We start from the raw sequence: 13,777 nt of genomic DNA on the forward strand, positions 1-13,777 counted from the left end.
ATACTGATATTTCCATCTATATCAATATTTTAAACACGGCATAAAAAGACAAATGTGATGAAAGAATCTAAAGAGTAAATTAGCGAGTGGATGACATTTTTATGTATGTGTAGAAACGAATTATCTGGTAACAAGAAGTAGGTGTGTGTTTAAAACAAATGAAACAACAAATGATAAACGTATGCAAGTCACGGGTGCACAGAATTGAACACAAGCCTACAAATCCAACAACCGAACCAAACAAGGTTTACCTTATTTTAATCAATTTTGATTTTTCAGCTACCTTATTAATGAAATAATTAAACTGACCAGTATACTTAATAATACAGCCAATGGGGTCATGGCATGGCATGTATTCCTTTACTTCAGGTAGCTGAATATATATGTCACATTTATTATCCGAATTTATTCATGCCTTTTAAAATCAATAATTATACTGGAAAAAAATTAATTTCAACATTGGAACTTTGCGTTCATATTACGAGCACTGTTAGCATGAGGCACTGTAGTGATAATGTACTCGTGCCGTGTTTAAGTTGTTTTAAAAAGTATGAGATTGATCAGAATCACAAAAAATCTGAAAATTTGTCAATGCATCAACGAGTGATGCTATCTCCGTTCTTATGGTTTACAATTTTACATATGATTCCTTCTTAGTTTTAATATGAATTAATTTCGTCAACTAAAGGAACGAAGTACTTAGCCATCAGCCAAACAAGGCCTTGCTCATTTATTAGCAAAGGGATGGTGGCTTGTTGCATTGCGTGGTCTTAGTTGCCAAACAATGCTTGGTTACTTAAAGATAAGTAGGAACACTTACTCAAAAGTTTTGTGTTTAAATTATAGAATTTTGTGCTTACGATCAGAACCGTTCACATTATGAATCATTTTGTAAAGATTATCTCTGCAAAAAATTAATTAAAACCAAAATCATTTAATCAATCTATTGTAGCAAATACATAAACGATTCATAATGTTTATAACAATTTCGTTTCATTTGTTCATGATTGCCAGCCCAATAAACGCACTGTCTCCTATGGACATGGATCCTCCCCGGATCCAATTGTCCTAATCCTAGGGATCCATCAATCCGGGTCGTTGAAATTTGATCCAACAACTACAAACAGGAACCCACTTTAAAAGTTATAATAACTTTAACCGTTAAATCAAAATTTAATAGTTTGTATTAATAGATCCATAGGATTAGGACAATTAGATCGGGAGAGAATCATGTCCATCTCCTATTGACAATGCAGACGTAAGCAACAAAGCCAAGATTCAGTTTCTGGTTTGGGACCCCATCTCTTTCTCTCATTTTTTTTTTCATATATTTATTCTTCAAACTCTTGTTTATTTATGTTATTTAATTTATTGTTTATTTATTCATTTCAAATTTTACAAATAAATACAAGTGTAGATGCAATGAAAATAAATGTTTGCAAATTAAGTGCAACATTAATCGTTTGCAAATTTTTTACGTCCAATAAATTACCTTTTCATTTCATTATGTCATCCAAGTTTGTCTTAATTTCAAAATGAGTTATGAAGTTAATTAGTCTATGGACTTGACAAAATGCATATATAATTGAAACTCAAAGTTGAGAGAAAATGCGGTGACCCATTTTAAAATTGAAATGAAGAAAACTAAAATTGACCAACTTGCTTCCCAATTTATGGACACCCACTATGTCCCTAACTAATATTTTGAATTCTGTTTCACCAAAACATCCATATCTTGTTACTTATAATATCAATCACATTCATACGTGACGTCAGGACATAATATAACTGCTAATTTGCATGATTTTGTCAAATTTCCATCTACTCTACGTGACTGTGTTCCTATGTTCCGGATTTAACTCCTCTAATCGTTCTAATTTTATATTATTTTTGTATTAATTCCGTTATTTACCAACCCACCCACTCCCTCACCCGACTTACTAACTCCACCCCTCAAGTCCAAATCTGACCACCACCTTACTTTCCCTCCCCGCTAATCTCGCCGCCCTTATTCTCCGCCTTTTCTCTTTTTCACCCTCCAAATTTATCCCTTCAATCCGGCATCGTGCCCTAACACTCCTTCCCCGCTCCTTCCAAAAACAAAAACATGACCGCCGTCGTCTTCCTGCTCCTCTCCCTCTTCTTCTCCTCCTCCTCCTCCGCTTCTCCACCGCCTTATCCCTACGGTAATAATCTCTACACTCTACAAATTAACCGCTTTAACTAACTTTCTAACTGTCACTGACTCTACTACTTCTTTTTTCTTCTGTCGCAGGTGGAGTCGCCTACCACATAGACTCCGGCAGCACCACCGACCAAACCGACCTATTCAACACCACCTGGCTCGCCGATCGCTTTTTCACAGGCGGCGCATCCGCCATCGTCTCCGAGCCCCTCCAATTCCACCACCCCCAGGAGCAGACCCTCCGCTACTTCCCTTTATCTTCCGGCAAAAAGAACTGCTATATAATCCCCAATTTGCCCTCCGGCCGCTACTACATCCGCACCTTCACCGTCTACGACAACTACGACGGCAAGTCACACTCCCCCTCCTTCGACGTCTCCGTCGAGGGCACTGTGGTCTTTTCCTGGCGCTCCCCGTGGCCCGAGGACCTCGCCCGCACCGGAGCCTACTCGGATCTCTTCGCTTTCGTCTCCGACTCCGACGCCGATATCTGCTTCTATAGCATTGCCACTGACCCTCCCGTCATGGGATCGCTCCAGCTCATCCGGGTTGACCCGGACTCCTACGACGCCGTTACCTTCGGCAAAGACTACATTCTCGTTAACTACGGCCGGTTCACCTGCGGCTCCGATCAGTTTGGCCCAGGCTTCAGCAACGACACCGACCTCTTCGGCCGCTCATGGCAAAGCGACAAGGATTTCCGATCCACCAGCGACGAATCCACCGTCCGATCCATCACCACCAGAAACACCATTGCCAACACCGACCAGGGCCCTAACTATTTTCCGATGAAATTGTACCAATCGGCGGCGGTCGTCGGCGGCAAAGCCCTGGAGTACGAATTGCAGGTGGACGCGAAGCTCGATTACTTGTTGTGGTTCCATTTCGCGGAGATCGATTCGAGCGTGACGAGGGCGGGGCAGAGAGTGTTCGACATTCTCATCGATGGCAAGAATGTGAAGCGAATTGACATATTTAAGGAGGTGGGGAGCTTCGCGGCATATTCATGGAATTACACAGTGAAGAACTTGAGTAGTAATGCTCTGAGTGTGAAGCTTCAGAATGTCGTCGGCGCGGTGTTGATCAGCGGGCTCGAAAACTACGCTCTGGTTCCTGCTGATGTTTCCACTGTTCCAGAACAAGGTATTAGTTAATGACAATTAACTTAATTGTTTGATTGAGGATGATGATAGTTGAATTGTGATTGATATAACTAACTTGGGAGCTCATGGTTCTATTGTTTGTAGTGGTTGCTATGAAAGCGTTGAAGGAATCGCTTCGAGTTCCCGATAGGATGGGGTGGAATGGTGATCCATGTGCTCCGTCCAATTGGGTTACTTGGGAGGGAGTTTCGTGCCAGCAAAATAAGAATGGAACTGCCCTCGTCATATCTGGAATGTAAGAGTTTTATTTTCTTAATCAAAAGCGTTGAAGTCGATTAAAATAGATGTGTGAAGTTGTAAATCTACCTGCATTATCCATTCAATTAATGGTATCGTGTATTTCAGTGATCTTGGAAGTCAAGGATTGAAAGGGTTTATCAGTGACCAGATTAGTCTCTTGTCGAACTTGGTAAGCCTGTAAGTATCACCTGCAAAGACTAATCTTGGTGATTCAACTTGTTTAGGGTAGAAGTTTATACTATTTTCTCATTCGAAAAAAACTGCAGGAACTTAAGCTCCAATTCTTTGGAGGGCGTATTACCATCTGGGCTAGGCCAAAAAACTCTCCATAGGCTGTAAGTCCCACTCATTTTCCTACAATGTCGGTAGAATACTTTTGATCTTTGTTGTGCGATTGATTGTTTCTGTTTTAATGTTCTTGTGTAACTGAAAAATGTTCTGTACGGGAACTTCACTTGGTTGACCATCTATCTTGATTCTGTTGAGTATAATCTTATCTCAATTGATTTTTTAATGCTCTTGTGTGACTCGGAACTGTCTCATTGTTAGCATGCATGATTTTTCTTTAAATCGACTTCATATTTGTTTACTACAAGTGTATCTCACTGTTAATGTCAGCAGTTGACTTCAAATCAACCTAAAATTGTTCACTGTACAATTCATGTGTTAAACTAGGTTGTCATATAATTTGGACTTTGAAATCTTGCCCTGACGTTTGAGAAGTTTTCTCTTGCCATTTTTCTTTCTCTTCATCTAAATGACATTATCTAAATAACAGACTTAGCATTTAAAGTTATGATGTTCACTTTTGTTTTCGTTTTCATATCAGCTCCAATGTTTTTTTTTTTTTTTTTCTTTTTCTTATGATCTTACCTGTTGATTTCTTTTCTGGAAAATTATCCAAGTTGCCCATCGAGACCAGTTATAGTTAAGTATGCAAAGTTAGCATGGTTGTTAATTTCATATGTTGACAGAGTCTGATATTTTGTTTTTTACTTTTTCGGTTTGTTACTTGATTCTGTGTGATTATTTATTGTTATTACATTTGTATTTGTAGGGATTTGTCGAACAATCAATTTACTGGGCCTATACCGCAGACTTTAGCGACTTCAAATCTCCAGCTTGTGTAAGTGTTCTGCTTATACATTTGTTTCCATCATTTGGTTATGGAACTCTGTTGTGGACAGTTTAATTACGAATTCCAATTATGTGAGTTTTCATTTTGTGTGTGGAACCTTGCTATGAAAATGTTCTCCTGTGATCACGGAATAATAAGGTTGCGGGTTTTTAAGTAGGAAGGGCTTAAAGCAAATGTGTTATTGTACCAAAAACTGAAGATAGATTTTACGTGTGGTAGACTTTTCAACATTCTTTAAGTCTGGGAAACTACTGCTTCAAATTTTCTCAAGTCTTGTAATCATTAGACATCTTCTACTGATAAGTCACCAACACTTAGACTAGGTTATTAAACATATGTTGTTCGGTAAACTTTATACTAGCTCGTAAAGGTCTCGATCTTTCCTTAGGAGTCTTGCCAAATGCAAACTGTTTAAGTTCTATTTAACCTAACACTGGCAACCATATATAAACATTATGCTAGCTTGTAAAGGTCTCCATCTTCTAGTCTTGATTGCCAATATGCTTTCCATGTGTTTATTGCTTTCTTTTGAATACACATTCTCTGTTATCAGGTTACTGAACAATAACTTATTGGAAGGCCAAGTTCCAGAGGAGCTCTATTCTGTTGGTGTGCATGGTGGAGCAATTGAGTATGTCATTGGATATTCTCACTTTTTTTTAATTATATTTTACATTTTGATGAAGCTGCACATTTCTAATATATGCTTGTACGATTGTTTGTAAGGATAAAACAATTGTGTAGGTGTTAACATCAGTATTCAATGACCTATTAACATTATTGTTGTTGGTTGTGATAAGAGCCTTTCATTGTATACTTAACTAACGAGCAACTATGTTTCTTTGACAGTCTTTATGGTAACAAAGGTTTGTGCGGTGTACCATCTTTGCCCGATTGTCCTTTGTTTTGGGAAAACGGAGGCTTATCTAAGAAGGGTAAAATTGCGATAGCCGTATCCTGCGTTCTTGTTTTTTGTCTGGTCATGTTGGCATTGTACATATTCTGCATCCGAAGGCGTAGGAATGATTATGACTTTGGCCTACCGCAAGACTTAATGTGTAAGTATGAAAGAAGTTCAGATTTGTCAATATATCTCATATTTGGTTGTTGATTATATCTTTTTTGGTGTTGATATTTCGTGTTCATCTTTGTTTCTATTTCACAACAGTAGCAACTTAATTGCAATTCACATACTGGTGTTGTGTTTGTTGCAATCTTCTACAAACATGAATTGTAAAACCGATACAACAGGCAATAGCGCCAGAACATATTTCTCACTTCCATTTCTAGGCATCGTTGTCTTGTCTAATCTGCTAGCATATTATGTATTCAGTTTTTCAGTTTCTTCTGACGGGTTTTTTTACATTTTCCCCCTTCTTCAAGCACTTTCTGCTAATAAGAGAAACAGGTATCAAAGACAGAAGTCCCTGATGCTTCTTGAGATGGAGAGCCAACATGCCAAGGCATTAACACCATTTACTCCCCAATAACGGCGACGCAGAGTTTTCTCTAATAGGAATGTAGCAGTGTTAACATTTCACTCGCGAAGAAGATATACGATGGGGAACGTGATTCTGTTTGTACAAAATTACAAAATTTTCAATTCTGATTTGGACAGCGCCCCATCCCTGCTTCACAAGTTGGCTTCATGGTTATTGCATATGTTGGAACAATTTTTTCAAGCACGAGGTCCTCCCGAAGCCGGTCTGCAGTACAACCTATCGGAAATTTTGATTGCCAAAAGAAGTGCGCAAGTCCGGAGCCATTATACCGAAGTTTACTTGTTTATATTTATAGTCGAAACTGGTGTCTCTTCCAATTCTTTCCCCAAATTATATATCACTGATTTTTAGTCAGATTAGTGTTTCCCTGCAGAAATGTCTACTTTTATTGTAGAGGATTTTGATAGATAATATGCGAATTTAAGTTTCTGGGTTGCTTGTTCGTTATGAAGCAGAATTGAGAGAAACCCTAAAGTTATTTGCTCTTCCTATTTTTAAGAGTACGATTTTCTACAATTTGCTGAACTGCGTTACTCAAGGATGTGTGATCTCTGCGTTCAATGTTCTTTTTCTTGCAATGTACTCCTGTGTTTTTTTTTTTTTTTTTTGTTAAATATTTGGATTGAATAAATCAAAAGAAAATTAAAGAAGCGTTATCTACTATTGTTAAACTGTGGTTCCAATCAACGACTGGAAAAGTTGTCTTATGTGCGTAATCATGAGAAATTAAGAGATTAGCTCGACAGCAAAATTACTAGTTATCATTCGTGATCAACTTGACAGGTTAAATAAGAATTTTGTCTCGAGCTCCATCAATTCAAAAATTAAAGATTGATAAACCGCATATAAATGATTCTGCTCCGCTGGGAATGCTCCCCTTCATATTGGTTCAGGCTTGATGTAATATGGTTACAAGAAGAGAACTAATAATTCAATTGGAGTGGAGCAGGTGATGTTAATGAGCTGTGAGGATTTTATTTGGGCTTACAATTGACATAGAGGTTACGGATTGATAAATTATTGGTGGAATCAGACTCTACTCACAATTTATTGGTTGTTGCAAAGCTGCTAGCAATAATCATCCTTTGGGTCCCTGGTTTTGGCCCATCGAAAGTTGCTTTCAAGATCTTGGCAATGTGAACTTCGGTATGTCTACAGAGAGAAGAATTTTGTAGCAGATAATTTAGCGGCATATAGTTTGAATTTAGATTTAGGCTATTTTTACTTTGATAATCTTGTTCAGTTAATTTTGTTCGTAAGTATCGACCTGGGATATCCCATTGTTTGGGCTATTAGCATTTAGCTCTTTTTCAAACAAAAAAAAGAAAGAGATTAGCTTTTTTTTCTTTATTTATTAGGAGAAGGAAAGAAAGAAATGATTCTCTTTTTCTTTGTTCATATAATTAATTGTTACTTAACGTGATAGAATTTTCACCTCTGTTTGGTAGAAAATATCAAAAAATAACAACTAGAAATTGAAAAAAAAGAAAGAAAACTATTCAAGCCAACAAAATGCATGGCAGGTAGATGTCAACCCGTATATAATAAAGGGTAATCGTTAATATTTTATAATATAAAAAGTCATAGGTTACTGTTAATATTTTAAGTAATGTTAAGCAGATTAACTTTTTATACTAAATATATAAACTACATAATGTGTTAGTGTCACTAACAAAGAAATAAGCATGTTAATTAACATTTAAGAAATAAAATCATTAACAATCAAGCTGCATAATTTACAAAATTTAATTTTAAAAGTTGGTATTCCTAATAAATTTACATGCAAAGCAATGTGCATAGTAAATGGAATTCTGAACGTGAGTTCACTTCCCAAAGTGCAACATTAGCTGCCACTTTGACAATTATGCAAAAGTCATAATTAATTAGTACAAAATTAATCACAAAATTAAACAAATCATAAGCAAGTTTTGAACCCGGCCGCACAGAAACAAGGACCGTATTAATATTATAAACACCACATGATCGGATGATCCTCACCTCTACAGCTCATTCGAGCAAGGGAATCTCTCATGCTTTCACAAACATGAATTGTGACAAATTGTCAAATAATTAAAGTTAATTTAATCAGCTCCTGATGGATTATTGTGACTTAGAAGTTTGAATGAGATGTGATTAAGTGTTAAACAATTGTTTTAACGTAATGCATGCAGTTAATTAACTATGTTTAGGCAGACATCCACGTCAGGGGCATGCAGCCCACTTGTAATCTCTTTCAGCAGAGACTTGGAGTCGTGGGTCTTTGTTTCTTGGACTATGTCTTCTTCTGCTCTTGTTCAAAAAGAAAGAATATCATGCATTATCATGTACGTCTTCAAACAAGTTGGATTCTCTTTCCTCTCTTTTTCGTTATCCTTCATTTCCTTTTTCCTCCTCTCTCAGTTTCTTCTTCTTTTTATTTTCTTTCTTTACAAAAAAAGAAAAATAAGATGATGATGTGATTTAATCTTGAGCATTCAAATAGAATAGGAGGGGAAAATTAATAAGAGGGATAAAATCCAAATGCATTGTTGCAATTGCCAAATCTCTAATTGGAATCACAAACATACTATATTAGATTTAATGACTTTAGTTAGGGTTAATCTAGATGGATTGTTGTGATGGTTAAGCAAAACCGATACCAGCTAACTCCTAAAATCATTATTTGACTCTTTACATGTAACTCATTATAATCTTAATTTTAAAAGTTCTTGTCCGCGGCATACATGTAATTAAACAGTGATTTGTTAAAAAAAAAAAAAAAAAAAAAAAGACTCTTTATATGTAAAGAGCGAATATATTTTTTTCCTGTTCCAGTTAGGCACACGGATTAACATGGAAAACCCTAATGCCTTCATCTCTTTTGGTCTACAAACCCGAATGCCTTGGGAAAAAAAAAAGAAAAGACTCTTTATATGTAAAGAACCAATATATTTTTTTTCCGGTTCCGGTTAGGCACACGGATTAAACATATAAAACCCTAATGCCTTCATCTCTTTTGGTCTACAAACCCTAATTTCTTTACCAAGCAACTGGGTATTGTGCAGTTCACATATCTTAATTAACGTTTTGCATGCAAGTTGTAGCTTTTGGACTTTGTCAAGATGAGGACTTTGCAAATGCTCCAACTGGGCCAGCTTTGGTTGAAAGAGTGAGTATTTAACCTAATAAAATGTATGGTTTACAAAGTCCCAACAACGATCGAGCAGCTCGAGCAGCATTTGGAGATTTTGACTTTAGACACCATCAAACAGACACATTCAGAAAACGCTTCTTCCCTAGTTGACATTTCTTATAATAACAAATGTGCAAAGACTTCGGTACGTATAGATTAAACTAAAGGCTTCACAAATATTTATCATCTCTGTTTGTAGGTGCTTTTTTTTCGTATTTTTTGAGTGAAATTTCCACGTCCAACCGCTACTCTTGATCAGACAGAGTCTTGGGGAAAAAATTGGACTTCTGACTATATGGATTATTAACTAATTAGATTTTAAATCTTTGTTGATTTAAAAATCAAAGTAAAACCTTAATTATGAAACTATGCATGTATAACTAATACCACTTAGGCATGTTGTAATGGATGTTAACCTTTTGATGTTTTCATCATGGCGAACCGTTAATTTGATGCATATATATCTCACTCGCCTGAAAGATCGTTTTCGTGGAGTCTAATTAAGTTGCGTGGTGAAATTAGATTTTAATACTAATTAAGGGTTTGTTTAGAAGTATTTTTAAAACAGTTGAAATCATTTTTGGTGAAAACGTTTTTGGACCAATCCTTAATAAAATGACATGTGAATATTGAAAAAACACTTTAAGTGTTCTTGGAACCCAAAAAAGTTTTGTTTGAAAGCGATTTTAATCATTTTAAAAGCAGTTCAAAACAAGCTCTTAATCGTTAAGATCGTATAAGCAGACATTGACCAAATAAAACTGACTTTTGAGTGTATAATGCCCAAAAACTCTGTAAACCATCATAAGGTATGGTATTTTGCCTTTATGATGAAAAAGTTGAAACCTAAACCAGTCACCACTCTTTATGATGAAAGTTGAAACCTAAACCAGTCACCACCCAACTGGTTAATAACCCTTGAGACAACCCATAACCCTCCCTTTCTCTGGTTTTCAGATTAATCAAAACCATCAAACTTGTTGACTTCTCCTAATTACATAAAAATTAAGAATATTTTCGTATATATAATTATCAATTACCAGCACATAGCTGAACTTCTAATTCAAACCGCGATTAGTCTTCCTCTAAGTGCGGATTAGTCCAAACTAATTTAGAACCTGTTGACCTGGTTGACCTCGTGTTGTGTATTGTACTCATGTGGTATTGCCAACTCACCCACAACGCCCTCAGCTAATATTTTTCTTAATTAATTCATCACCGCATGATCTCAGTCATCTCACCCACATAATTCCGGCAAGTGTGTGTTAAAAACAATTAATAAAACAAAATATTTAATCAGACAAGAAAAATATTGTGACTATAAATAACTTGGAAGGTAGTGGCATGGGGGATGACGTGGAATGGAGGAAGAAAGGTAAATACTTATCTGCAACATTAGAAAACAAAACACAGTCGCAATCAATCTCAATATTTGAAGATTGAGGCTAAACTATTTGCTGATATTAATTTGTTGCTAATTAGGTCGTATTATTTTGGTGATGGTGGACACCCACAACAGGAAAAGTCTAATTTGACTATGTGGCGTTCAAATTTTATGCGTGCCATGTCGGCAACATAAACAACCTCATGTATTATATATGCATATATATATATATATATATATATATATATTTACGTGTGTCGACCCGCTAGGGTTTGGTGTTTGAAGCATAGCATTAGCATTAGCATTATCTAAGGAGTTCATGCACGTGATAGTATAATTAGTTGGTGACTTTTTAAAAGGAAAACTAATGAAAAAGACTTGAAAACTTTAAGTTTTAATAATAAAGACAAAATAAAGGGTAAAGTGAATAGTACCATAATTGACTTTTTAATGTAAAAATGTGGTTTTTCGTTAAAGTGAACAGTACCGTGGCCTTTTCGTTAAAACTCTCTTTTTTAAAAGCAATTAGTTGGTGATTAAGAACGGTAAGAATACCAAAGTTTCATTATTTTTATTAAATTTTTTTTTTTAAAAAAACATAGTGTATTATGCGATATACCGTAGCACAATTCGATATAAGTAAAATCAGAGTAAGAGTTTTGATCATCAAAATGAGAAGATTCTTACATACAATCGAAGATTTATCCTAGCTCATTATCCTGTTTTGCTCATTGTGTGTGAATGTAATGAGCGAAATATATGACGATTGCGCCCAAATTAATAGTGATTTTCACTTTTTTAGGCTTGGATGTGGAACATGAATCAATCACGTCAAAGTAACCATATAAGATGAAACAAACAAGTAACACTATTCCCACTCAAAGGAGAATCTGAAAGGAAAAATACAAACAATGATTGAGAATTTGAGAGTGGACAGTACAGCGTGGAGAAAAAAATCTAAAAGCCTATACATCGTTCAAACTCAGTTGATCAATCAGAGAAGACCCCATTGATGCAATTTGCGAGTCAAACACTGCAGGTCGACGATCCATCTAGAAGGGCATAATATTCTGAATTAGATGAGCCTTCTACAGTGTTTTAGACACTACTGACTGACCCATTTGTAATTCTTGTAACGTGGCTAGGGAGGGAAACTTCCGTTCGTGCACCAGGCATGTTATGTTAGTAAAATTCTAAATTAATCATACATGTTTACATTTATTTAATGAAGAAAAATTTATGTTCATCATATTGTGTATGATTTTGGAAATGCCATTAATAAGTAAGTAAAACTTCTTTCTATGTGCACAATTGCATAATCGTGTGATCCGACATGCGAATCTGTATAAATCCTAAAATTTGGGCAGCTTGAGTTTTTCTTTTGTTGCTGGCTAGTGTTAAATGTGAATACATAAGAGAGGGAAGCCCTAACCCTAATGATGTTTCTTTATCTTCTCACCCACTATGTATAGATTAAGGAAGACTTTGTGTGAATCAAAGTCTCAACCAATGGGAAGAGTTATGTGGCACACAGGGACTAGGACAGAGTAGGACCAGCCCCGATGACCCAATAGCGGGATTGCTTTTGTTTTGGTCAAGAAAAGCAGCTTATAGTCAGACCCTACTACTACTTTAGAGCCTAGTGGCTCGAGCAAAGCTCAATGGAAACAATGTTGCTGCTGCCTACTTGTCGTTGGGGTTTAGTTTACTTGAATAGTAATATAGAATCTTCCACGCTCTTGAACATTAAAATAATTCAAAAGTTTTCTTTGACCAAGTTCAATTTTTCTCACGAGAGTTTCGCTGTACTTCAGCCTTGATTCAAGATCTTAGTTGTTTTGTTAATTAGCACTTAACCCCTAAAAAGTTAAATTTTGAACATGTAAAAAGATTTATCAGAAGATTGATTAAAAAAATTTATGGCTTAAGTAATTAAGAGCGGTTATACAAAAGATAGGAGTAGCTCGAATACTTTTGGTTATGATATCAATGGCTGGTTTGGAGTTGCATAAATTTTATTTAAAAATAGCTTCTTAAAAAAGTTGGAGCCTTAATTGTGTTTGGTAAGTGAAAATAATTATTTTTTTCTTTTCAAAATCATGGGTTTAAAATATCAGAAAGCAAAAGTAGTTTTACACCTGTTTCTAAAAAAAGCTTTTCATTGGAGGCAGGTTAATAAAACATTTGTATTGACAATCCCACCCCATCTTTTTTTGCTAAAAACACTTTTAGCACTATAGTTTACTAAATACGTACTTGTTTTTTTTTTACTTGTTTTTTTTTTTTAACAACTATTTATTATCACAGCACAATATAAATCATTTATAAAAGAAAAAACAAAGTAATTACCCAAACTAGCCCTAAGAGTTACTAACCTTGTTCAATTTTTATCACGTTGGACTTATGTGTTGATTTCAGGCATTTGCTTTGCTTAATTTATCACCAATATAGATAGTTATGCTATTAAATCTCTCTTATTAACCCTCAACCGGAGAAGTTGAATTTTCAAATCCACTTCGAATGTTGAACTTTTCCATGCAAATGCTAGGGTTTACAGAATTACAGCTGACTAATTATCACGCATGTTATTTTCTGAAACATTACCCTTAAATTACCCAACTTAATTCAACAGTTTAAGCAATAATAAGCATCACCTGGTTTTAACCTAAAAGGTGGGTCATTGTCCACGTCGACGTCGGTGAAAGATCAGGCAACGGTCAAGGATCTTATGATATCACTCAGTTACTTAAGTTTTTTTGGTCCATGTTTTTTATTTTATTTTTCCCTTAAATTATATCTTGTATTTGTTGGTGGAGTGTTGATTACGTGCGAGAACAAGTTGGAGGATAAGAAACAAACAATTGGCAAACCAAATAATGCGTGTTGTTGACGTGGAAAAAAATAATATATAAAACCAAATTTCCCATGTTGTTCCCATAAATTATTTCTGGTCTTTTGTTTTGAGAAAAGGACACGGCTTCTCTACCCTTCCA

General features: G+C 35.6%; 1 protein-coding gene across 1 annotated transcript; it reads left to right on the plus strand.

Annotated features, from left to right (window-relative positions):
- The first annotated feature begins 1,774 nt into the window (after positions 1 to 1,774).
- On the plus strand, positions 1,775 to 6,744 carry LOC137737660 (receptor-like protein 4). Its single transcript, XM_068477203.2, has 9 exons — positions 1,775 to 2,186; positions 2,276 to 3,328; positions 3,433 to 3,583; positions 3,694 to 3,765; positions 3,855 to 3,923; positions 4,646 to 4,714; positions 5,280 to 5,357; positions 5,576 to 5,784; positions 6,110 to 6,744. Exons 1-9 carry the CDS (start codon positions 2,108 to 2,110, stop codon positions 6,214 to 6,216), a joined length of 1,887 nt encoding a protein of 628 aa, XP_068333304.2. The 5' UTR covers positions 1,775 to 2,107; the 3' UTR covers positions 6,217 to 6,744.
- The last annotated feature ends 7,033 nt before the right edge of the window (positions 6,745 to 13,777 follow it).

This window comes from Pyrus communis, chromosome 13 (genome assembly GCF_041283825.1).
Source record: "Pyrus communis isolate YQ-2024b chromosome 13, ASM4128382v1, whole genome shotgun sequence".
NCBI classification, from domain to species: Eukaryota; Viridiplantae; Streptophyta; class Magnoliopsida; order Rosales; family Rosaceae; genus Pyrus; species Pyrus communis.